This window comes from Anolis sagrei, chromosome 4, assembly GCF_037176765.1.
Source record: "Anolis sagrei isolate rAnoSag1 chromosome 4, rAnoSag1.mat, whole genome shotgun sequence".
Taxonomy (NCBI): domain Eukaryota; kingdom Metazoa; phylum Chordata; class Lepidosauria; order Squamata; family Dactyloidae; genus Anolis; species Anolis sagrei.
In genome coordinates, this window is record NC_090024.1 from 211,650,948 (window position 1) to 211,677,915 (window position 26,968).

General features: G+C 39.8%; 1 protein-coding gene and 1 long non-coding RNA gene across 2 annotated transcripts; both read right to left on the bottom strand.

Moving 5' to 3' along the window:
• Window positions 1-310: 310 nt before the first annotated feature.
• On the bottom strand, window positions 311-1,692 carry LOC132772612 (uncharacterized). The gene is made up of 2 exons (XR_009631240.2): window positions 1,305-1,692; window positions 311-817 (listed from the first exon to the last, which is right to left on the bottom strand). It is a non-coding gene; the product is annotated as an uncharacterized lncRNA (long non-coding RNA).
• A 5,409-nt stretch (window positions 1,693-7,101) lies between these two features.
• AAR2 (AAR2 splicing factor) lies at window positions 7,102-20,802 on the bottom strand. Its single transcript, XM_060772307.2, has 4 exons — window positions 20,703-20,802; window positions 16,418-17,213; window positions 13,625-13,854; window positions 7,102-9,309 (listed from the first exon to the last, which is right to left on the bottom strand). Exons 2-4 carry the CDS (start codon window positions 17,172-17,174, stop codon window positions 9,142-9,144), a joined length of 1,155 nt encoding a protein of 384 aa, XP_060628290.2. The 5' UTR covers window positions 17,175-17,213; window positions 20,703-20,802; the 3' UTR covers window positions 7,102-9,141.
• Between the last annotated feature and the right edge of the window lie 6,166 nt (window positions 20,803-26,968).

A 26,968-nucleotide genomic window follows, 5' to 3' on the forward strand; every position in this document is an offset into this window, starting at 1 on the left:
ATAAGCCACTCCTCATAGGACTTGTTCTCCAGACCCTTTACTCCATATTGAATGACCATTTTACTGTTGATCTGGACTGCTAGATCCTGTCCAGATAAATAATGAAGCATCAGCTATTAGCCAGTCAAATCGCACATCTCTCATTTTGTTGCTGAATAGTCATGTTCAATTTTCTTTTCCCTTTTCAGTTGAAGTGGAAGAATAGTGGTAAAACAGATCCAAGTCACTAGTAATCCATTTTGGTGTGCAGTCATGAACCAGCATAATTTTTATACAAAATAAGTAAAACAGTTAATTGAGCAATGAGAGACTTCAGAGAAATATTTATTTTATTTAGAACAGTCCTACACATTTGGAGGACACCAGGTTGCGGGAAGACCAAGTAATATATAAATTCAAGCCTTAGATATTCATTTATTTAGATATTATTTATTTAGAACTTTTATTTCCCATTCTTCTCTACCTCTGTGGAGGGACACAGAATGGCTAACAACAGCAAAAAATCAATGCTATTTTCTATGTTATTCAATAAATAACCTTTTTAAAAACAACATAAATAATAAATAAGTTATAAAATACATATAAAAGACAGTTCACAGAGTTAAAAACATCATCCAATGCAATCCAAACGTTGTAGTCCAATAACTCTTAGTCTTTACCGGTTCAATCCATCAATGTGTGAATGCCTGATTCCAAAGCCAGGATTTCAGTTGCTTCCTGAGGGTCAGGAGGATGGGGGCAGACCTAACCTCATTAGGGAGAGAATTCCATAGCCAGGAGGCCACTACAGAGAAGGCCCTTCATATCCATTCTTTTCCTGCAAAGAAGGAAGAAGCAAAGTTTAGCCAGCTCCTCACTGCTGCTCAAAACAGTTTTTTTATTATTATTATTTTGCTGCACAAGAAAAGTTGAGTTCCTATGCCATCTGTCCTACAGGAAAATAGAAGAGCTATTCCTGATATGCCAGGAAGGGAGACCATTTGACACTGCAGCTGTTATGGGACTGCCATTTACATGAGAAATCATTATTTGCTTTGACAACAAGGTTTGATGGGAGCTGATCCAGAAACAACCTTATGGACCACTTCCTATATAATATATAGTACAACCATTTAATGTTCACATAATAGGGCTTGTGCAACCCTGAATAGGATACAGCCTCTAATAAATTATAACTACTTACATAATAGCATAATTAAGGTAATATTTTTAAAACCAAATGCATCTTGTGACCTAAATTCTCTTTTAATTCTGACTAGAGTCCACCCATTGAACGAATAAGATCTTTCTGTGTGTTGTCTCACCATTCACCATGCCTGTTGGTGTCTCCAGCCTATCTTCTCTGAATGTCTTGTATTTTTTCACAGAAAACCTGAAAGATTTAGGCCAAGATTTCAACTTTCTTTAGAAAAATGTGTGACTATGGAAAGAACCAGTAAATGGTGTTACTTTATGCAAATTTCTAGTAGTTTTCCACAAAACAGTTGTATGGAACATCTAGCATTCCACAAGATTTAGGCAACATCTTCGATCACTCTTAGGCCCCATCTACATTGCCATATAAAATCCAGATTACCTGCTTTGAACTGGATCATATTGTGTTGGCGAAGGCTTTCATGGCTGGAATCACTGGCTTGCTTTGAGTTTTCCGAGCTGTATGACCCTATTCCAGAAGTATTATCTCCTGAGGTTTTGCCCACATCTATGGCAGACATCCTCAAAGGTCGTGAGGTCTGTTGCCTAGTTTCCAGCAGACCTCATAACTTCTGAGGATACCTGGCATAGACGTGGGTGAAACATCAGGAGATAATGCTTCCGGAACATGGCCATACAGCCCAGAAAACTCACAGCAACCCATGGATTATATTAGTTTACACTGCCATGCAATCCAATTCAAAGCAAATAATCTGTATTTTATGTGGTAGTGTAGATAGGCCTTAGTATAGACAATGAGTAGGGATGATAGAAGCTACAGTCAAACAACACATGGAATACCAAATATTCCCAATCTCCTGTAGAATATTGTCATATTTATGAACTGTGCTTTTAAAAAATCACCACCTCGACAACAAGTCTTACCATCAAAATCCTTTGAGGTAAGATTAATAGATTTTTCCTCTTTCTTCATCCCCATTTAATGAAATCTTTGCCTGCATATTGGTTTTAGGGTAAAAGTAGACTCTGCTATCATTTGCCTCTTTAATTTATAATTAAGCAGACAGAAAGACAACAAGAAATAAAGACGTCCAAGTCAACCATTCCTTATTCAAACCTTAGAAGGAAAGGGAGGGGTGTATGAATAGCACTTTAGCTATTAGTGCGTCTATTCCTGCCATGACCATGGCTTCTGTCCATTGGTGGCTGTTGCCATAGTAACTAGCAATGTTCTGTTGCTGAATTTTCCATAAGGTATTGAGAGTGTTTTGGCATCATGAACCAGACAACTGCTGAAAGTATCCTCTCGTTGCAAGTAATGATGATATGATAATAAAAAGAAAGGACTGTCCTTCTTGATCAGCTGGCTCTATCATGAGACAGAGTCAGACAGGTGCCATGGTGCCAATGTCTATGTTCCACATTGCATTCTCTGCACACTAAGCTACCCTAATGCCTTCATGTGCTCATACAAATGTTAGCCTATTTCTAGAAACAAAGTGAGATTCACCAGCCAGACACCTTCTCTTTCGGTCCTGGGATGGAGGAAGACACAGGCCCGTAGCCAGGATTTCGTTTCGGGGGGGGGGGGCTGAATTTTTTTTCAGGGGGGGTTTCGGGGGGGGGTGAGTTTCGGGGGGGGGGGGCTGAGTCTGAGTGAAAGAGGGTCTAGCCTAGCAAACCTTTTGTATCATCACCCCAATACCCCCATACATATGGGATATATTGAGTATGGTGATCAGATCATGATATGAATAAACATAACAGTTTAAATAATGCACCATTAAGGCCTTTTCGCGAACCACCATGAAAATTTCGGGGGGGGGGGGCTGAAGCCCCCCGAGCCCCCCCCCTGGCTACATGCCTGGGAAGACACCATGTAGTTATTCACACCAAACAAGAAAGCATCTTGGATAGCCCTGCTGACACTGAAACAGTGGCATTCCCATGAGCTGTAGTGCCCCCAGCACTTAGTTTTTATTAGCCCTCATATTGGTGATTTTTCTTTAATCATATCTCGTAGGTACAAATAGAAAGAAAAACAGGCACTCTAGTCTCTGCATCTGATGAAGCAACTTAAATCTATGAAAGTTTATGCTATCAATTTTATTCTTTCTGTTAGTCTCAAAGGTGTTACAAGATTCAGATAAACATGGCTATGTCTCTTCCTTCAGTCTGCTGCTGAATCCCGTTCTTGCTTCTCCTCCCTGGAGTTCACTTGGTTTTGCATATCAGTATTTTTACTCCGTCATAAATTCAGAGGTTGTAAGGAAATGTAAAACCAATTACCAACAGAGTTCAGTTAAAAGAGCAAATAAACAGAATGAAACAAAACAAATTTGGGTGTGGGGAAAGAGGTTTTAATTTGTTTGGGATAGGGGTTTGGGGACGAGTGTATGGTCTGCTGTGTGTAAAATGCTATGTGCTGATTTTCTGAATGTTATGGAAAAAATTGAATAAAAAGCTTTGACTGAAAGTAGTGGAAAACAGGCAGAAATAGCAAGTCTATGTGTATTAAGTTATGCAAATTATAATAATTTGTACTCAATGTCAAAATTAACTGGTTGATTGACTAAGGTAGATAGGCATGTACACATCAAAATATTGTTACCTGATTATATCTGCCACGAGTTGCTTTTCTGTTATGTACCATAACCAAAATAAACAGTTTTGTTTTTTAAAAAATCACACAAATCCAGCTATCCAGACCAGAGTGAATATCGGGGCTTGTGGGGTACATATTCAGAAGCTAGATTTTAAACCAAGTTTATGTGTGATGGCGCGTGTGGTGCCACATATATTTAGAACTGTTAGCTGCAGGATTTAAACTGCCATTTTATTCCTGTCTACCTTGTATATGTATAGTTAAATTTCATTGGTTATTATAGCTGTCAATTTATTGTTGTTGAGCACCAATTGGCTTGTTTCCCCAGTTCAGTTGTTTAGGCTCCGCCCCTTCCAAGGGAGAAAGGGAAGGTATCTCTCTCACCTTTTTTACCTCAGAAAAAGACTCATTGGATGGACGTGTGCAAAAGCTTGGCCCAAAGCCCCTGGTCAAGGCATTTTTTACTACCGATTCTTAGGTTTTTACCCCTGAGTCTTATACTTTATGTTCAAACCCCCTGAACGACATTGTGAAGATCTCAGGTGCCTTCATTTCGGTTCTTTGGCACCATAGGAAGGTCTTGTTCTTCAACTTTGGCCACTGAACCGGGGTTGTGGTTTGCTCCGGCATTCACAGCCATTGAGAGAGAGGGAACAGGGAAAGCTTCTCAGCTTACAACTCCTAGGACCCTGGACTTTATAAAGTGTTTTTATCTGTTGAAACATCAAGTTTGTGCCTAAGAAAGTGAACTCATTGTCAACAATAAACACCATTTCAAGTTACTTGTTGTGTTCTGGTCCTTGGGAGTTCCAGTTTCCTTAAAGGAGGGCAAGAAGCAATCCCCTGGGGAAAGAAGTCACGTCCATGCCTCTTTCTCTATAGCCCCAGGCGCGACAGCACATTATGTATAAACTTTATAAATTTGAATACAAAACTTTGAATTTTATTAATGTAAATATAAAACTCCCAGGCAGATATCAAGGGATGTTAGCTTTCCTGTTGGAGATTCTGAAAGCTTTTCCTTATTCCAGGAATGCCTGCTTATGAGGTGTTTAAAATAACGGCTGGGAAATTATGTTTTAATTGTGTATGTGTGTAGTTAAATGGCCTAATGAAGCAGCTGTCACATTTGGAGGAGTTTCTCTCTGCTTATAAATTAACCCTCCATTCGAGTCACCCCTGATCCACCTCCTTCTCGCCTAGAGAAATTTCAGAGATGTCACTTGCCAACTCAACATGCAAGGATTCCGTGACACATGCGAGCACAGCCTCTTTGTTCCCCACCCCCAGGGGAGCACAAAGACCTTCAAGCTGAAGTTGATGAATGCCACTGGAAACTGGAGATAAGCTCCACTGGGAAGTCAGCGTGCTCAGTCCTGGCACCTGAATAGCAATGCCTCTGTGGGGCGACCTATTTCTGCAAACTCCTGAGCTCTGGTGCCAGTCTTTGCAGCTTATATTTATGCAAAACCATTCGTGCAAGTTAATCATCCAGGCTCCTGTAGGGACACGAAGAGGAGTAAGCAATAGAGAAGGCCAAGTTACTCAGTGGGAATTTTAACATTTATCACTTTACTGTATAGACCACTGTATCTCATTTAGAATATTGCATATAACTCATTTACTAATCTTTAAGGAAAGCCTATAGACAATACTTCATCCATAACTACTGGGATGTTCCAGCAAGTATGGTATTTTAGCTAAATTAAAACAGATAAATAGGAATGAGCAAATGCTAGCTTTAATTGTTGTGAAGTCTAAAAAGGCAAGTGGCAATTAGCAAATAAAACAGAAATGAACAAGGATCAACAATGGCTCAGGTAAGAGGCTTACACATTGCATTAAAATTAATCATGGATAAAGTATGCTGTTTTAATAGAGTGCATGGTTCTGAATTAGCTTTATGTACTTCTTGATTCATTAAAATAATTCACAAAAAGCTATCTGGTTGGATGATAAATATTACATATATCCAGATAAAAAACAGAATACAAGAAAGACCTTTATGTGGATAGCCTTTTGACAACTGACTGCATAAAGAGAAAGAGGCTTTTAGCAGATTGATGCTGCACTTTTTATTGATGTGTTTTAACTCTCTTGTATGGGGAATGGATGTTTTAATCCCTCAGTCACGTTTTCTCTCAGAATCCACACAAAAATAGATCGATACCTCTAGCATTTTGTAGCTTGATTATTTGAAGCATTGTAAATAGATCCAATTGTTAGTCTCCACTAGAGCAGCTCCTCTGAATTACCAGTAATTTAACTGACTAAAATAAGCCTTCTCTAATTGGGACCAACAATTACACTTAAGTCAGAGTCTCCAAGCCTTCCTAAATGAGAGACAGTGTGATTTAATGGTTTGAATGTTGAATTTGAACTTCTAGGAGACTATGGATAGTCAACCATGCTTAGCCATGGAGACTTGCTGCGTGACCTTGGGCTAGTCACACTCTCTTAGAAAAAGACAGTGGCAAACCTCTTAATAAATCTTGCTAAAATAAACCTAGGATAGTAAAAACTCCTCCAAGATTGAAGTCCTAGCTGTGTTAAAAGCACTAAACCTCTCTAATCAGCTCTCAATATTTCTATGGTCAGCCATCACCTGGAGTTCTGCATTCAGTTCTGGGTGTCTTAGAGGATATAAAGTTGGAGCAGTTTCACAAAAGGGCAACGATAAGAGAAATGGAGAACAAAACATATGTGGAAACGTTGTGGGAGCTGGGCATGTTCAGTTTGGTGAAAGGTATGATATGAATGAACTCTTTAAATACTTCAAGAGGAGGAACTTCTTGACAATAAGAGGGGTTCGGCAATGGAACAAATTGCTTCTTCTCTGAATGTCTTCAAAAAGAGGCTGGATGACCACCTACTATAGATGCTGCATTGAGTAGGGTTGGACTTGATGGCTCATGAAACCATTTCAATCTCTTTGATTAGTCCTCCCACCAGTTGCTAAGTGCAAATGTTTTAAGTCAAGAGAAGGCGCACATCACAGATCTTCCATTATCTCATGTGTTCAGGACACAAGCAAATGAACACAGCATAACACAAGGAAGGTATTCATACCATAGTCTCTCAACACTCCTATGCAATTAACCATATATTCATTTATCACTGTGAAGTTTTCCTGGGCACTGTACTTAAAAACACCAGAGTATAAATTAAAAAAAAAAGATTAAGAAATCTAACTTTGGGGAGTGATGAAATTGAAGATGTACAATCCCAAACATTTGATGAAAGAAAAAGAACAAAATTGATTTTGGGAGCCTTGAAGGAGAACAATTCCTTTTCCTTCGTATCTGGTATCATGACCAACAGACATATGCCTAAATAATGTATTCGTTTTAAAATTCTGAATTTTATTGCTATTATGTGCTGTTGGCTTCAATGTATAGTGACCTTAAGAATGAGAGACCTCCAAGAGTGAATAACAACCCTGACATGACTTAATTTATTGAACCAATCCATCTGTAATTCATCTTCCCCTTTTCCTTTCTAGCTTTCAGTACATGAGTCTTGCAAAAAATATCTTTCCCTTTCTACTCGGCAGTAACAGAATTTAAGAAATTTCCAATCTCCTTCTATTCCGACATAAGAGCAGAAGTATCCACTTTTATTTCCAACTAGCCAGTTTGTCGTGGTGTTCAAAGTGGAAACAATCTGCAGGCAGTTTTCTCTAAACAAACTAATATAAAACTGGAATTTACAATCCTGGCCTGTTTTCACAAGCTATGTTAAAATTAAGCTAGTTTGTCCTAGTTTGACCACAATGGAAAGCTACAGTTAGTATGAAAGCAGAAGAAAATGCTTTCAATCCAAATGAATTCCTGCTGAAAGAAAGAGGACATCAGGCCTGCATACATAATATTAAACAATGGCGAAGCTTTAAATACTGTAAAAACAGGTCATCTCAACTAACATTAGACCTGACTTCTGTTTTTTTTTACAACTAGTTATGCATTTAAAAAGGACAGGACTGCATCAGCAAAGCAGATGATTAATGGGAACTTGTATAAGTATAGCACTTGAACACCAGTTAGCACTGAGTATGAGTCAGACACTTTACTTTAAAGATGAAAAGCGTGATAGACAGTATTTCATTCCCCTTGCAACAGTGCCAACAAAAATCAAGCAGACACCTTTAAAATCACTTACAAAAGACTTTAGGGACATTTTGTAAGAAAACCTAATACAGGAAGATTTATTGTGTGCTGGAGACTGACATACAGGTTATCTTGTAAGATACACAAACCAACATTTGAAAAAGCCTAACAGCCTGAAAAGGAATAGAAAAAGACTAACAGCTAAATCCCTACACAGTAGGGTTTCTTGTTTGAAAAATTCAGCAGCATCCTGTACCCCAGATAAAGCACTAGAAGATAACAGGCAGTGAGCTTGCTGCAGGCTGTTTTATAGCATTTTCATTGCTCTGCAGTTATAACAGAAAGTCACTGTTTACCCTGAGAATGAAAAGAAAAAGAAATGAAAACATTTAATACAGCTTTTTAGTAACAACTTATAGGTAGGATACTGCTATTTAATAGACAGGATTTCCCCTTGCTTCACATCTGTGCCCCATAGAGATTTCACTACTCTGGAAAAAGGAAGGGGTGTTATCCATTGAGCTAGACAGAGGTGTGGTATAAGTGTAAAAGCAACGAAGAATTGCAGTACATTGAATGGACATGCTAAAAGTTCTACCAGGAAAGATCTGGTAAAAGAAAATGCTTTGAATACAAGCAAAACCTTGAAATTTATAATAAGTGCCAATGCTGAGTTGTATGTATATGTGAAGAACGTGGTGTAGCCTCATTTCGATTATCTCTCTATTCATCTTCTAGAAGCCAATGTTCAGTGTTCTGAGTATAAGACCATTCAAAATTATGACTTCTTCATTTATACAGCATGACTCAAAAGATACTAAGATTTTTAAAAACCCCAATGTCTAAAATAAAATTATCCAGCAAATAATAATAATACTTTATTTATAACAGATCCCTTATGCATCTTTAGCAGCCACACGGTACAATCCTATATGTTTGTGAAGTATGAAGTAGTAATTCCATGCTACTTCTTCCCAGGTAAGTATATGTGATAACACACTCTCACTGAAGGATTTAAAAAACACTTTTGGATCATTTGACTCAATTTTGTGGATGTTCTAGATGTTGTCTTTGTTTCCTAGAGTATCTATTTTCCCCAAGAATGAAGTTTACTGACTTACTGAAGTTTATTTATGTATGTATTTATTTATTTCTGGCTCCAGGTAGGATTGATGAATTGGATGGGCTAAATACAAAGTTTTCACTAAATAATGATCCAATGAGGTAAAAGAGTTAAAAATATTTAAAAACCACCAGGCAGAGGATTATTCCCATTCAACCCACAAGAGCTCCCTCTGGTAGTTCTACTACTACAGGAGCACAGTCATCTGGCTCAGCCTCAAAGTCCCACTTGAATTTCTTGGTTAGATGAGCTTTAAAGCGCTCTGCCTTCTTTCTCAGAGTCCTGTCAACAGTTGGGATACAGATATAAGAGAAGAACACCTAGAAAAATATAAAACAAGTTATTAATAAAACAGTAAAACAGTGTTTCCTGTAGATGACTGATATGGAATTATATTTTTAATAGGGTGAATTTGACAACCGTTTTTTTATTATGCACATTGTACTCGTTATTAATAGAACTGATTAATTATTTAAACTTGGTAATTCTGCATTGGATTTTTGTTATGTCACACACAAACTTACTTATTTTTCACGCAAGCCTGTTTTTCTGGTTCTGGTTCCATGGCCAAAAGCACATTTATTTTTATTGCAAAACCGAAGATGTACAATCCCAAACATTTGATGGAAGAAAAAGAACAAAATTGATTTTGGGAGTCTTGAAGGAGAACAAGTCCTTTTCCTTCGCATCTAGTATCATGACTAACAGTCATATGCCTAAATAATGTATTCGGTTTAAAATTCTGAATTTTATTACTATTATGTGCTGTTGGCTTCAACGTAAGGGAAAAATATACAAATACAAATATTTGGATAAAAAATCTACAGACAGAGAAACAATTAAATGTGATTCATGGTTATGTACTTGACAGTCATTTTCCTTGTTCATCATACTGTGTAATTCAAGTTTCTATTAAATGTTTACTTTATAAAGAAATGCTAGCATCGGAAAAATCAAAGCTATAACTCTGTTTCACCTATTTCACCAGCACAGCAAGGTATCTAGGAAACCGATGCTGGAAAAAGTATGTTTTCTTTTCTTTCTGGCAACTGGGCAGGGTCAAAAATTCATGTATGTGAAGAATTTGGTGCTTGGAACACATGCTGGGCATTAATGCTACAAATAAATAAATAAAATAATACTCAATTCAAATATTTTGTAATAATTAAAAATATTTTACCTTTTGTAGATAAAAATGTGTGTTAAAATGTGCAGTACCTATGAAATGTTTGAAATTGCAAAGCTGTTCTATTTAATGTGTTCCTTTCTCACAGGCTTTTTTTACAGTCCTGTTGAGGCCAAATGGGCACATATTTATTCCTGCCATCCTAATCTGCAATGCCTTCCATAACATTTAACTTTTATCTGTCATTCGTTCTACTTCTTATACAAAAAGGCCACTCTACGTTCATGCATGTGTACAAGCTTGCATTATTTCATCTCCAATCTGGCAACAGGATAACTACCAGCTTTCTTTGGCCAGAATTTCTAATTTCCTGGCACAAAATGCTTTCAGACCAAACTAAAGCACCCTTATCAATAAAAATGTTCAGTCTTAAAAGCGTTTCTTAATGTTTTGTAATTCCTGCAAGAGTACAAAATGATATACCTGCCACTCATGGTGGGAGATGGTCTTGAAAAGGCAAACAGCAGTAAAATACTTTTGGTCAAAAAGGTGAGGAATACAGTCTGAAATACAGTCATTTCTAAACTTTCACTTTACCAAATACATCTTTAACACTGCCCTCTGACAGTACTAAGTGAAACCTTAAAGCAGCAGTGTGTGCGTGATAAGTGGAAGGAAGACTTTTATTTATTTATTTACTTTGCTTATATACCGCTGTATCTCAAGCCCGAAGGCGACTCACAGCGGTTCACAAACAGTAAAAACAGTAGAAACATCAGTGGTTCCATACAACATATAACAATTGACTTAACACATTATCCATAAATTACCGATAAGCAATTACAATGCACAATTATTACAAAAAACAACCGTACCCAATCTTCTCATCATCCAAGCGTAGTCCAGGTTCGTCGTCCATTGTTCCATTCCTATGTTCCATTACCAGATTGCACTAAATTACTCAAACGCCTGCACAAACATCCAGGTCTTCACCTGGAATGTTCTATGTAAACTTTACTCCGTAAAGGACTTTTTTCTTAATGTATGAATCACACCTCTCAGTCTTTAACAATACTAAAACCTAGGGAAAAGGGTATATTCCTACATTAGGTGCCCTATGTCATCATCACAGCTCAGCGGCATTTATATACTGAAGGAAGCAGATTAAGACCACAATGACTGTGTAATAACAATGTGTATACAAAAATAGCACAAGACCAATCTGCCCCATGTTGCAGAATACTTGATGTAGGATTTATCCTATTTTGTTGGCCTAAAAGCACCACAAGCCAGGACATGCTACAAAATGGTGAACGGTTGGGATCACACAATGAGTAGGGATCTAAAACTGGATTATAGTGGCCCTATACTGCCTTGTTCTGGAAATAGCAGTATTTTGTTAGGAGCATTTGCCTGGTTTAAAATGACTAAGATAGCCATACAGATCTGCAGATGTTGTCTTTTTTTTAGCAGCTTTAACCAAGTCTTCATAAAAATACAGGCTAACATTTTCTTAGGTCTTTCAGATAAACAGATACAATTTTAGCTGTAAAAATGGCTGTAGTATTATCAACTGCCACCTGCTGTCGACAACTCTTGTTTATATCTGTCATAAAGCAGTTAAGAGATGCCTCCTCTAGTTGCTGGTGAAAAAATTGCACCACTTCTGCTTCATTGCAGCACTGAAGATGAACAATCGGTAATTATTATATAGCCTGACTGGATTTGTTGACAAGATTGTTGTCAACAAGATTGTTGTGTCCAGAATGACAAGCAGGAAGCAGCTGCATCATGTGGCTAGGATTCAAAAGGCCACATTCAATTTTGTGAGCATACATTCTCATTTGATTTCCTTTCCCATCCTAGTCCCTGCTCTCCTCAAAGGATGGTCTTAAATGTCTGCAGACTCTCCGAAACAGGTCTGATTGAGCCACAAAGAAGTGCTGATTGGAAAACAATCATTGGGATGAATATGAAAATGCCTCTGGTCTGTTATATTAAAACTACATACATCCCAGAATTATTTGAAGTTTGCTTATCCATCAACATCTGACCGGAACATAAAAAAGGGCAGTACATGCCTACAAAGCAGTAATGTATGCCTTATTTTAGTTTTACAGTGGGCAACAGTCTGATACCCATGACTAAAAGGCCTATGTCAGGACTAAACCAGAAAAGCAAAGACTGAAATTAAGCTGATCAAGGCAGCTGTGCAAATCTCCTTCACTGGAGATGTTTAAGTAAAGGCAAGGCAGGCATGTGAAAGAGATGCCTCAGACTTGAGGTTTTATTCACTTACTTAGATTAGAGCCATCCAGACTATTAACATAATCAGGCAGGCTGGGAAAAATTACTGAAAGGGAAACTAATCACTAGTCAAATATAATAAATGTTAAACATTATAATATACAGAGTGACTACACATGTAACAGCAATTAAATATATGTGGCCTGTCCCTCCACTGCTATAGTTTATGTTGAAGTATTTCTTATTGTACTGCACTGAGTATAATCTAGTTGTACAAGTCAGTGGTAGTAACAACTAGATGCTTTACTGAATTCTTTCAACAAGACTTGCTTTCATCACTATTTATATACTCAATGGAATTATAACCATTTGCAAAACAACTCTGGAAATATTGTGTACTGCAACCCCTGGATTCAAATTATTGGTTCTTGCTTCAATTGCAAGATTTAGCAGAGAACTATATGAAGCCCAGAGAGTCTATTTTTCCTCAAAAATGCTTTACTTCAAAATAACTTCATGTTCCATATTCATACAAATAAATGACACAGCTGAGATATCATATAGTGAAAGACTGTAATCCAAAAATATAGAAGCACATCTACGCTTTTCAGCAAGGGATGGCAGTGCTAAATAAGGTTTACAACCCACCTACAGTGCTTCTAAATGTGCTGCTACTTCAAATAAAGATCAGCAATGTTTTTAATAAGAAGTTTCCTATATCAAAGAGGAAGCCTCAATATGGCCAGAGTAGGAACTAACTGCTCTCCATACTGCTAGTTCAAAGAGATGGCCCTTTGAACACTGGCTCAGTACTGAGTGCTGCTGCTTGAAAGAGACAACCGTAAACTGCAATCCTTGCCTATCACGCATACTTAAGGAAATACAATATGCAAAGCAATTTCATTATGGTTTTCTCAGCCCCATGACAGCCAATAATGTCAAAGAAGCACATAAAATGCATAGGATAATGCCACAGGGTACAGTTCATCAAAGCCAATTATCACAAAGCAAAGGGATGAGGGAAATTACTCTGATCTTATTAGGGACAAACATATGATTGGTTTCACTCCTAGCTGTATCGAAACAGGAATACTATTTTGTTGAATGAGGGATTTTTGTTTGACATTTGCTTTTTAAATGTGTATATTAAGACTGTCTGATACCTGTTTATTTTTAGTCTCAATTTAATCTGGTATGGAGTTCTTAAAAAAATATCTACACTGCTGCTCTCCACATATGCAATACTAAAATATCTCCTTTACCTGTAAGGTGCTGGTTAAAAAGTTGTCTTGGGAGACTATGTCTACGAAGAAGTCAGCAGGTATCTCACTGAGTTGATGGTAGAGGACAGAAATGAGATCGCCGAACAAGGCTTGATGCTTCAAAATGGCATCTTCTGATCTGCATAACAGATTCAGGAGCTTTTTCCAGTGCTCAAACGCATCATATACATTCCCAATCAGGAAACAGATGAAAGCAAACTGCAGCTCTCCTAGGTACAATTCAAACAAGAAAATATATAGGAGGTGAGGGAGCAGGATGGGACAAAAAACCCCACAAATTTGCTTCAGTTGTGGTGTCACAACTAAAGGGCATGTTACTTTTCTTATTTACTGTATTTTTATAAAAGCAGTGTGTGAAGTAGAGGCAAAAAACTTCCACCTTATTATTCATCCCTTGTTCAAACTGGAGAAAGAAAGGCAGTCCTCCCTTTTTCTGGCTCAAGCTACATTTAGCAGCAATGTGAAGGAACCTAAAGAACACAGGATATCAGGTGGAGAAGAAAATCAGCAGTCATTTTTAAAAAGGACTTATTGTATAAGCCTCTCTGCAGAGAAATTGTGGTGCCCTTTTTTATTCTGCCCAGTTTACCTGTCCGAACACATCTATGAACCAAAATGGAGATTAAGATCTTTCAGGAGGCCCTGTTCTCGGTCCTGCTGCCATCACAGGTACAACTGGCAGGGACAAAAGAAAGGGCCTTCTCAGTGATTGCCCCTTGGCTATGGAACTCCCTCCCTAGTGAGATTAGATCAGCCCCCTCTCTCCTGTCCTTCAGAAAGATGGTAAAAATCTAGCTGTGGGACCAAGTCTTTGGGACAGTGCAATAGAGCAACAACAGGAAACTTTACCCTGCTGACCACATCCTGTATGGCTGATCTGAGATTGTTTTAAACAATTGATTTTAAAGTGGAGAAAATTGATTTTAGTGTTTATGTATATTTATAGTTTATTTCACGTTCTGGCATTGAATGTTTTCCGTATAGATGTTGTGCTCCATCCTGAGTCCCTTTCAGGGTGAAAAGGGTGGAATATAAATGTTTTAAATAAATAAATAAATTTTCACAGTAAGCCCTTATTAAAAATGGCCATCATCATTCTACCCCACTTCAAGAGCCCAAAATGGGCTGCCTTTCTTTTCTTGGTTTGGGTAAAGGAAAAGGTAAATTAGGTTGGAGTGTCTCCCTTTTGTTATTGCCTTCACACTGGATTCCTATTTCAGCACTGATCCAAGTTTTTTTGTAATTTTTCTACCTATACACAGATATATACAGTCCTTTCTTTAGAATAGCTTTATCTAGTTCTTTGATCCATGAAAATTCCATTGAACAATGAATGACACATTGTTTAAATCTATTAAAGAAGTGGTAAGGCTTGGCCACAAGGGGTCACCAATACTGCACAAGGTAAGTGTCTAAATTCCTTAATTCCTTTGCTGTCTTTATTTAAAACGTTTTAAATTGCTATTCCAGGTGAATCCAACCCCCAAAGTGTTGACAGAATAATACCATAAAACAATAAAAATAGTTAATTTAGAATTATTTAAATTAAGCACAACAGCAAAGCAGTAACAAAAAGTATAAAAGGTTTTTAAATATCAATTAGCAACGACGTGGATGACTACATTTTTAAGGTAAATTTAAAAATAGGGGGTTGTGTGCACTTTCACAGATAGATTATTCCATAAGGATGCAACTACCACTGAGAAGGCTTTATCTAGATTACCTTCCATACTAAGTCACTTAATCAGTGGATATGTCAGTTGGGTCTAGACGTATTCATATGGATGTAGACAGCGTTCATTAACCCTGGTCAAAGCTGTTTAAGGATTTAAACATGACATATTGTTCCATATATTTTCAGTTTATTTAAACCATCTTACTGTTTTTAACCTGTTTTACTACTATTTGTAAGCCACTCAGAGATATCTTTATGTGGGCAGTGCATACACAGTTTAATAAATAAATATTATAGTGTGAGGAACATGTGGCCCTCCAGATGTTGTTGGACTACAGCCCCTGATAAACCTTCCCATTATTGTTAATGGTGAGGGATCATAGGACCTTTAATTCAACTATGGAAGGGCTACATGTTCCCAACCCCTACATTTTCCCATATGCAAAACCAGGCAGCGCAGTTAGCACTTCATCCAATCTTATGAAGCTATTAGGTAGGCTTTTACCAAGTAAATTGTGATTTGCAAAGCAAATGGGCTGCCTCTTAAGTTACCTCTGAAAGAAGATACACACAGTATGCACTGATATCGGAGCTCAAATACCAATACTGAACAAAACAGCAAGTTGCTCCAGAACACAGAAAGTGTGGCTGCAGAATGCACACCTATTTTGTGGCTCCAAGAGCACTCCAGACTCTTCTATGTTTCACAAAGTCCTTTAGGAGGCATGTGGTGAAATTTGAGTCCAAGGTGAGGGCTTTTTTTCTAGCAGCAAGTGATCTAAACATTGACTTCCAGATCACTTGCTGCCATTAAAAGATCTCCTGTGAGCCTAAAATGGCCTGGGCAGGGCCAGAAACTAGGTGACATTGGCCCAAATGACTCAGAGGGTAGAGGAGAAATGATTTTTTGTACAAGGTGAGTGAAGCAGACTGTGGGGCTTCAAGGTGTCTTTGGGGGGTCTACCCAATTCATAAACCTGCAAGAACAACACAATCTGGTTCTTGAAGCTACGTATCAATTCAAAACTGACATATACATTGCAGTTATTCTGAAACCACTGTAAAAAGCAATTAGCACGAAGGTTTGTTTAACTCACCAAGCACATCCTGGGAATTGCTGGCATACCGCTTATTGATCACAGTCTCTAAGGCATAGCTTAGGTCCATGCTATGCCTAGTAACTTCCTCAGGTGTAGCCCCTTCAGGGTACATTTGCTTGGGTATTTCTGTGAACCTGATCTCTGTACCAGGTTTCACCTGCATTTTTGGCAGCCGTGCCAGTCCTTCTGCATAACTTTTGCATTCTGTGTCATACCGGGGCAAGTTCTGTTCTACCCTGTCTTTAGTATACTTTCCAGACAGAACAGGTAGAACCTCTGAAAAAGCACATATTTGTCCATTTTCTGGCTGCAGTTTCTGCATCAAATCTTCAGTAATTAAATTTGTGAGGGAGATCCACTTTTTAAGAGTCTTATATGGGTAAGGACCCAGAAATTGGTCCATTTCCTGGAGATTGTCTCTCATTGCTTCAGTTTCATTTTCAGGCGCTGGGGTGAGATCCACCTCTTCTTTTGCTCGGTCCCAACGTAGCACTCGCAGATCACGCTGCTGCAAGTTCAAGAAGAAACCAGTGCGAGGACCACTTTCTTTCTTATTGTTTTGATCAACAGAGCTGTAGTGAATGAAATGAATACCTGGGGGTATCATCTTCACTCCACGGAACTTGGGGCCTGCTTGCCAACTGTTGTAGTCAATACCAAACTCTGTTCCCTCAGGCACATTTAAAATGATAACAGTGGCACCCTCAAAGAAGAGTCGTTGGGCTAAGTCTTGATCCATCTGCATTTCTGCCATCTCTTTTGTTCTCTTCTTTCTCTACAACTTCTTACAAGGCTACCAGAAGCAAATAAATTATATTTGAACATATTCATCCAGCATGGCACCTGACATGAACATAGTTAAAACAATAATGGAAATTATGTGCCCTAAGAGCACAACACTTAAACTCTTCAAATTGTGAGATACAGTGTATGCTTTAATTGATATGACCAATCCAAAAATTTTCCTGTCTGATTCAAGAATCAACACGTGACCTCATCTCTATATACTGAAACTGAATGGATTGGCAATTAAAACTCAATTCTATAATAGTGTAGAACTATGTAGGTGGCGGGGAGGGAAAAACACATTTTCCTGTTTCTTTGCAAGGATAATTTTCAATTTTTCTACTGGAAAAAAATGAAAACTTGAGGAACACATTAAAATGAATTAAATATAGTTTCCACTTGAATTAATGAAATGCTTTTTAACTCTAGGCTTTAATTACTCAAAATGCCAAAATTTTTAAACAAAGGTTATATAAAAGACCATTTACACAATTAGCAGTAATTCCTGTACATTCATTAGTTATGTACAACACTCATATCCAGGATCCATTACTGCATTTAGAGGGTGCTGCTGTTTTCATGACACTGCTTCTGAAAATACATTACTGAACTCAATTTCTAACACTGAATTAAAGTCTATGTCTAAATATCCTAGCTGCATAGTCACAGACTATCATTATTTTGGCCAAAATAACAGAAATTATGTTGCTGCGTTTTAATTTCAATTTAACTGCTTCTCATAAGACTAGGGCAAGAGATAAAAGGCTGCCATGAGAAGGGTTTCCTTTTCCTCCTCCCTTTGAACAAAGTCCTGTCCACACTTGAGATGTTGTGTCCAGTTCTGGGCAGCACAATTCAAAGATTATGACAAACTGGAAAGGGTCCAGAGAATAGTGGCCAAAATGACGTCAGGTTTGGAAATCAAGCCCTATGAGGAATGGCTTAAAGAGCTGGGTATGTTTAGCCTGAAGAAAAGAAAGTTGAGAGGGGGCATGATAGCCATGTTTCAGATATCTGAAAGGATGTAACAGTGAGGAGGGGGCAAGCTTGTCTGTTGCTGCTCTGAGATAAGGGCACGGAGCAATGGGTTCAAATTACAGGAAAGATTAGGAAGAACTTACTGATGTTAAGAGCTATTTGACAGAATACTCTGCCTCAGATTATAGTGGATTTGCCTTCTCTGGAGGTTTTTAAACAGAGGCTGAATGACAGGAGATTGGACTGGATGACCCTTGTGGTTTTTTACAACATTTACCATAAAATAAAATGGCGAAACTGTCTCCACCCCACTACCAGTTAATACTGGGTGGGCTTGTTCTAAAATTGGGTTGGACTAAATGGCTATTCCAACTGTATGCTTCTATGATATAGGCCCCATCTACACAGACAATTTACTGCAGTTTCAAAACAGCACTGAAGAAAGCGGTTTCGCTGCACAAATGATAACATAGGAAATTCTGGAACCAGTTTGCAGCCTGGATGTTGATTACTGAAACCGCAGAGCACTGGTGCACATTAAGGGCTTTCTGTTGTGCAATTTTGTGGGGCTACTGCAGCTGAAGCTAGCTTCAAACTGCATTAAATGCTCAGTGTAGACAGGGTCGCAGTGTAGTGATTTGCACCCTAGATTGCGATACTGGAAACGAAGGTCCGAATCCTTGCTCTACTATAAAAAAACCCAGCACTCAAATCAATATATCATGTTGGATCAGGGCCCGTATCCTTTAAACTTTTGAATAAAAAGATATTGTTCCACTTTAGTGGCGCAGTGGGTTAAAGCCCTGTGCCGGCAGGATTGAAGACCGACAGGTTGCAGGTTCAAATCCGGGGAGAGGCGGATGAGCTCCCTCTATCAGCTCCAGCTCCTCATGCGGGGACATGAGAGAAGCCTCCCACAAGGATGATAAAAACATCAAATCATCCGGGCATCCCCTGGGCAACGTCCTTGCAGACGGCCAATTCTCTCACAACAGGAGCGACTCCTGACACAATTTAAAAAAAATCATCAAAAGTTGTCAAAAATATGCCCAACATTCAGTTTAGGTGCTTTTTATGCAAATTATTTTATGTTTATGTTTAGTTGGCAAAGTCACTCTGGATCCTTCCACACAGCCATATAGCCCAGAATATCAAGGCAGAAAATCCCACGAATATCTGCTTTGAACTGGGTTATCTGAGTCCACACTGCCACATATCCCAGTTCAACGCAGAAAATGTGGGATTTTATTCAGCTGTGTGGAAGGGTCCTCTATCTCAGCCTCAGGGCCCTTCCAGGCTGGCCCTATATCTGATCCCAGGTTTTCTTTTTATCCCAGATTATCTGGCAATGTGGACTCATATAATCCAGTTTAAAGAAGAAAACCAGGAATCAGATTGTGGGATATAGAGCCTGTCTGGAAGAGCCCTCAGAGGAAGGTGAGGGCAAATCTCTCCTGAACCCACTTTGCCAAGAAAACCATGTGACAGATTCGCTTTAGATCGGACACAACTTGAATCATAGAATCAAAGAGTTGGAAGAGACCTCATGGGCCATCCAGTCCAACCCCCTGCCAAGAAGGAGGAATATTGCATTCAAATCACCCCTGACAGATGGCCATCCAGCCTCTGTTTAAAAGCTTCCAAGAAGGAGCCTCCACCACACTCCGGGGCAGAGAGTTCCACTGCTGAACGGCTCTCACAGTCAGGAAGTTCTTCCTCATGTTCAGATGGAATCTCCTTTCTTGTAGTTTGAAGCCATTGTTCCACGTCCTAGTCTCCAGGGTTTTGTTTGTTTGTCGTGTCAGAGCAGCCAGTCCATTATATTACATTTCTAACAGAACAAAGCAAACAAACAGAAAAATACACAACTTGTGCGTTTGGTAGCTGGTTAAATGTCCTTTGACCAGTATCTGGCCACTTGGAGACATGAGAGAAGCCTCCTCGCAGGATTGCAAGACATCCGGGCGTCCCCTGGGCAACGTCTTCGTAGACGGCTGATTCTCTCGCCACAGAAGCGACCAGCATGCAAGCAAGCAAGTCTCCAGGGAAGCAGAAAACAAGCTTGCTCCCTCCTCCCTGTGGCTTCCTCTCACATATTTATACATGGCTATCATATCTCCTCTCAGCCTTCTCTTCTTCAGGCTAAACATGCCCAGCTCCTTAAGCCGCTTCTCAAGGAGCTGAGCATGTTTAGCCTGAAGAAGAGAAGGCTAAACCACAACAGCACACCACAACAACGTTTGTCATGCTGGCATTAAAACACACACACACACACAGACACGACAAGCTCTGTTGAAAAGAGAAGAAACAGGTTAAAACGTCGTCATACAAAGATTCTCTAACTCTGGCCCTGCTTGTGTTTGGGGCTTCAGCTCCCAGCAGCCTCAGCTACTTTGCCCAATGGCCGAAGACTCTGGGAGCCAAAGTCCAAAACCCCTGGAGGGCCAGAGTTCGAGAACCCGTGGCAACCGGGCCGAAGGGATGGCGAGGGCGGAGAAAACGAAAGGGAGACTCCTACCAAGCGCAGTAGAACTCCCGCTGAAACTCCAGACCAGCGAGTTCCGGAAACTACTTCTCAGCAACTTCCGCCAAGCGCCTGACGACAACAAAGGAGGATTGCGCAAACGACTTCCGGTCCTGCAGAAAACCTGACCAGCCTGCTGCCGACACCGAGTCACTTCCGGTCCCACATAGAAAGTGGCCTGGGGAGTGCTATTGTGTCCTCTCCCAAGGGCAGTTTTGCAAGGAGGAGGGAATAGTGTTATGTGCAAGATGACAGCGTCGTTGTTTGGACCGTTTTTAATCTTTCCCCTCTTTTCTCCATTCTAGGACTGGGATTGTGTTTAGGGAAGACTCTATTTACAATTATGCCCAGGGATTCAGAATGAGAAATGGCACAAACCATGGCTGCATCTACTTCTACACCAGGCCTGGGCCAACTTGGGCCTTCTCTTCAGGTGTTTTGGACTTCAACTCCCATCATTCCTAACAGCCTCAGGCCCCTTCCTTTTCCCCCTCAGCCGCATCTACTTCTACACCAGGCTTGGGCCAACTTGGGCCTTCTCTCCTGGTGTTTTGGACTTCAACTCCCATCATTCCTAACAGCCTCAGGCCCCTTCCTTTTCCAAGCGGCTGAGGGGGAAAAGGAAGGGGCCTTTGGCTGTTAGGAATGGTGGGAGTTGAAGTCCAAAACACCTGGAGAGAAGGCCCAAGTTGGCCCAGGCCTATTCTACACCATAGACTTGATGAAGCCTGGCCCCATGTTAGCTGTTATTTATCGTGTCAGAAGTGAATTGGGAATACAGTTCTTATGTATGAAAAAACCACAAATGTAATAACTTGGCACTATACTAGATTTCCTTTCACCAGAAGCCTGCCACTTCCAAAGCCTCTGGCATCGCTGTAAGAAGGTCCTCCATTGTGCATGTGGCAGGGCTCAGGCTGCGTTGTAGTAACTGGTCTGCGGTTTGCTCTTCTCCGCACTTGCATGTCGTGGACTCCACTTTGTAGCCCCGCTTATTAAGATTAGCTCTGCATCTTGTAACTGTTCAGCACCTGTTCAGCACCTTCCAAGTGTGTGTCCAGAAGGGAGTTTCTCATCTGATATCAGTCACTGATTGAGGCTCCAGGTTTTAGCCTGCCACTTTTGGACTCCTGCTTGCTGAGGTGTCCTCTGTAGATCTTAGGAAGCTGTTTCTTGATTTAAGACGTTGGCATGCTGGCTAGTTTCCCATGGCGATTTGAACTGGCAAACTGTATATTTATGTATTTTTAATGTATATTTATCACTGTTTTTAATGTATGCTAATTGTATTTTGGCCACATCATGAGGAGACAGCAAAGCCTAGAGAAGACAATTATGCTGGGGAAAGTGAAAGGTAAAAGGAAGAGAGGCCGACCAAGGGCAAGATGGATGGATGGCATCCTTGAAGTGACTGGACTGACCTTGAAGGATGGGGGTGGTGACGGCCGACAGGGAGCTCTGGCGTGGGCTGGTCCATGAGGTCACGAAGAGTCGGAGACGACTGAACGAATGAACAACAACAACAATTGTATTTTATGTTATGTCTGTCATTATGTTTGGTTTTCTATGTTCTGTATATATTGTTTTATATGTTTTGATGTTTTTTATATTTTAATGTTATGTTGTTTATTTTACTGCAATGTGTATTTTTATATTGCAGTTTGTTGTTCGGGCTTGGCCCCATGTAAGCCGCTCCGAGTCCCCGTTGGGGAGATGGTGGCGGGGTATAAAGATTATTATTATTATTATTATTATTATTATTATGTTATTATATTGTATTGTTGAATGCTTTCATGGCCGGAATCACTGGGTTGTTGTAGGTTTTTTGGGGCTATATGGCCATGTTCTAGAGCAGTGGTTCTCAACCTGTGGGTCCCCAGGTGTTTTGGCCTACAACTTCCGGAAATCCCAGCTAGTTTACCAGCTGTTAGGTAGCATCCTACCTCTGAGGATGCTTGCCATAGATGTAGGCAAAACGTCAGGAGAGAATGCCTCTAGAACATGGCCATATAGTCCGAAAAAACCTACAACAACCCTTATTATATTGTGTTGGCATCGAATAGTTGCCTGTTGGAAGCCGTACTGAGTCCTTTGGAGGTTGAGAAGGACGGGGTATAAATGTTCTAAATAAATAAATAAATATCCAAACGGAGGATAGGCCGGAGATGTCAATACCTTGATACTTTCATTACTGACTGCTGCTTCCCAGTGGATGTTAGGTGGTGCAATACCGGCTAAACATTATAATTTCTCCAGTATAATTTCTCTTGCAGTTGCAGTTAGTAGGGCTGGTCAATTCGTTTCGTTAATTCGTAATTCGTTAAAAAATTCGTTATTTTTTGAATTACGAAACGATTACAAAACTTTTTTTTTAACCTGGAAGTGTTTTTAAATATCGAAACGGCAGGCGCCAAAAAATTTTGTATTTCCGTCCATTTCGGAAATACGTAAGATGGCCGCCTGCCGATGCTTGCTGGGAGCTCTCCTCTCTGAGTTGTGGGTTTTTTCAGGCTATATGGCCATGGCCTAGAGGCATTTTCTCCTGACTTTTCGCCTGCATCTATGGCGAGCGAGAGGGGCGAGCGAGCGGCGAGCGAGCGGGGCGAGCGAGAGGGGCGAGCGAGAGGGGCGAGCAAGCGGCAAGCGAGAGGGGCGAGCGAGGCATTCTCTCCTGACGTTTTGCCTGCATCTATAGCAAGCATCCTCAGAGGTAGTGAGGTCTATATTTATAAGGGTTTATATTTATGTGGAATAATGACCAGGGTGGGACAAAGGACTCTTGTCTGCTGGAGCGAGGTGTGAATGTTTCAACTGACCACCTTGATTAGCATTTGATGGCCTGGCAGTGCCTGGAGCAATCTTTTGTTGAGAGGTGATGTCCCTGATTGGGTTGTTGTAGGTTTTTTCAGGCCATATGGCCATGGCCTAGAGGCATTTTCTCCTGACTTTTCGCCTGCATCTATGGCGAGCGAGAGGGGCGAGCGAGCGGCGAGCGAGAGGGGCGAGCGAGGCATTCTCTCCTGACGTTTTGCCTGCATCTATGGCAAGCATCCTCAGAGGTAGTGAGGTCTATATTTATATGGGTTTATATTTATGTGGAATAATGACCAGGGTGGGACAAAGGACTCTTGTCTGCTGGAGCGAGGTGTGAATGTTTCAACTGACGACCTTGATTAGCATTTGATGGCCTGGCAGTGCCTGGAGCAATCTTTTGTTGAGAGGTGATGTCCCTGATTGGGTTGTTGTAGGTTTTTTCAGGCCATATGGCCATGGCCTAGAGGCATTTTCTCCTGACTTTTCGCCTGCATCTATGGCGAGTGAGAGGGGCGAGCGAGCGGGGCGAGCGAGAGGGGCGAGCGAGCGGCGAGCGAGAGGGGCGAGCGAGGCATTCTCTCCTGACGTTTTGCCTGCATCTATGGCAAGCATCCTCAGAGGTAGTGAGGTCTATATTTATAAGGGTTTATATTTATGTGGAATAATGACCAGGGTGGGACAAAGGACTCTTGTCTGCTGGAGCGAGGTGTGAATGTTTCAACTGACCACCTTGATTAGAGGGCCCGCCAGAGTGAGTGCCTGCCTTCCCTCCTTAATAATAATTTTAATTTCTCCTCCCTATTCTACTAAATTAATAATTAAATTTAAAAAATATTTTTAAAATATTGAAAAAAAAGGGCGCCATCTTTACAAAATGTTTTGTAAATATTTACGAAATTTCGTAAATACCGAACTTTTTTTTTGGAAAATTTTGTAATTATTTTAAATATCGAAACAAAAAAAAAACCCAATTACAAAACGATTTTAGAAACAAATTTTTGCGTTGTTACCCAGGCCTAGCAGTTAGCTGCTATAACTTGGATTTAGCCATTATGACTCAATGCTATAAAATCGTGAGAGTTATGGTTTTACAATGTCTTTGGCCTCTGCCCAAGAGTGCGGGTGCCTCACCAAACTACAAATTCCAGGGTTCCATAGCATTGAGCCATGGCAGCTGAAGTGATGTCAAACTGCATTAACACTACTGTGTAGATACACCCCATGAGAAAGTGGTTTCTGAGTGGGGTAAAATAAACAGGCCTGTGCATGAGGTTTATCTGTGCCGATAAATGTTTTTTTCCTCTATGTGCTACAAGGCATTCAGATCCATTTTAGTAGCTATGAATATGCAACTGTACAGGGCAGATAATTCATTGAGAGTATTACTGTTTATTACTTCTGTTCTCTGACTAGGTTCCGTCTCCATTTTTGTTGTTATACAGACCTCTGCTTAGAAGCCCTAGTCTTTCTCTGAAGCTTATATGAGATCCCATGATTAAAAGGTAAATAACAGCACTTCAAGTGATCCCCTATGCTTCCCTGGAGAAGTACAACAGGCTTAGCTCACACCTTGAGAGCCCAAGATATTATGTTCTGGTTCTCCTCCAGCAGACAAGAGTTTGTAATCCTGGTTCCTGCAAGGAGAAATTTATCCTACAGGAAACCTTGGACTTTTCTTCGTGAGTTTTCTCACACCAGTACAAATGTTTGCATGTATTTCTTCTGTCCATAAGTTCAGATCTCTCTCTCACACTTTCTCTTTAAAATATTTTTCTACAGAATGTAATCTAAGTAAAGCTAAACTGAGGCCTTTTCTCAAAAGACCACATTATGTACAATGGTTTGTCATGAGGGTTGCATGGTAGTAGGAATGTGAAGCAATCTCAGTATGGCCAATATTTAAGTCAAGATGGTTGGTCTTAGCGTGGTGGGACAGTACATTTGGTATTTTCCAGCCCTCTTGGAAAGTGGTATCTTGCTTTCAAGGTACAAAATGTTTTGTTCAATTTGTGCAAAATACACTTTTGTGCAAAGCAGTTCTTTGTCTGCACAAAACTAGTAGTTCTTTACCTTTGTGAAACTAGATACAAATCCTTAGCAAGCATAACAGGATAAACATTTTGATCATGGAAACACAAAAAAATCCATCAAATGCACATATTTCTTGAATTTTTAGGCTGGTGTGTTTCTACTTTCACTTACCTGTCTTTTTTCTTGTAGAATCTGGTTATTGTAGCCATCCTATTTTCTATCTATCTATCTATCTATCTATCTATCTATCTATCTATCTATCTATCCATCCATCCATCTATCTGTCTACAGTATCTTTGTGAGCCTCAGTCATAGTATGAATGCAAGTTAACAAACATTTATAAATAATTGCCAATCTGTTATTTTCAAGGATTGCAAGTAGAATTCCAAGAACATGCCATTTTTGCTTCATATGATTGAACACAGAGAACATGACAGTTTGGGAGATCTAATTTGGTTGAAAAAGAAGCATTGAATCAGGAAAACATTCGAGAATGTATCAGGCAAAGGAAAGCTTTTAAAACCTCATCCTGTATCTTCTTTGCGATGGGATATTATGGTTTCTTTTGACTTCAGTGAACCTCTCATCTCAGAAAATGCATTTAGAATTGCAAATCCAAGGCCTGTAAGCCGAATCCACCCCACCATATCACTTTATGTGGCCCATTAAACTTTCAGTGCTAGGCAACATAGTTACATTTACACAGTCTTACAATTTATACAGCAAACAGCCCTTTGAAGGCAATCCTAAGGCTGATGTGGCCTTCAGTGAAAATGAGTTTGACACCCCTACTCTTGGGTATAGAAACATCCAGCAATAGCATGAAAAGATGCAAGTAACAGACAGAAGAAGAAAGCATTCTATATAAATCTTGTGATAAATATGCTGTGCTGGTAACTGATGTTTAAGTTCAGAATTTTAAAAATTTCCCATTCCAGATTTGGCTGCAGAAGACCAAATTTTAAGCTGGGAGGTGTACAGAAATAACAAGATTCATGTCTATTTTCTAGAAAAAGAGAGAAGGGGTGGAGAGGAGAAGCAAGATATATAGTAACCTTAAGATTTTATTGGTTTTCTTTTCATTTAGTCTATACTGAAGAAATGGTTTTAAAGCCAGGAAAGCTCATGCTAAAATAAAGACCAGTTAACATTAAAGGTGCTGCCATATTACTCTTCCATACCATCTGCAAGAGACTAACAGGACTACTTCTTTGAAACCCCTCTCTTGACAGATGCATCTGCTCTTGTGTCACATAGGTAAGATTTTGTGGAAAGTCAAGCTCAAGAAGACAACGTTCCGATAGCATATTCAGAAGCAGCTACACAGAGCACTGATTAGCTGAATGCCTATTATACCACAACACACAATCCCCACAGCAGTTGTTCCATTAAAAAAACAGGTTTTTTAAACTAT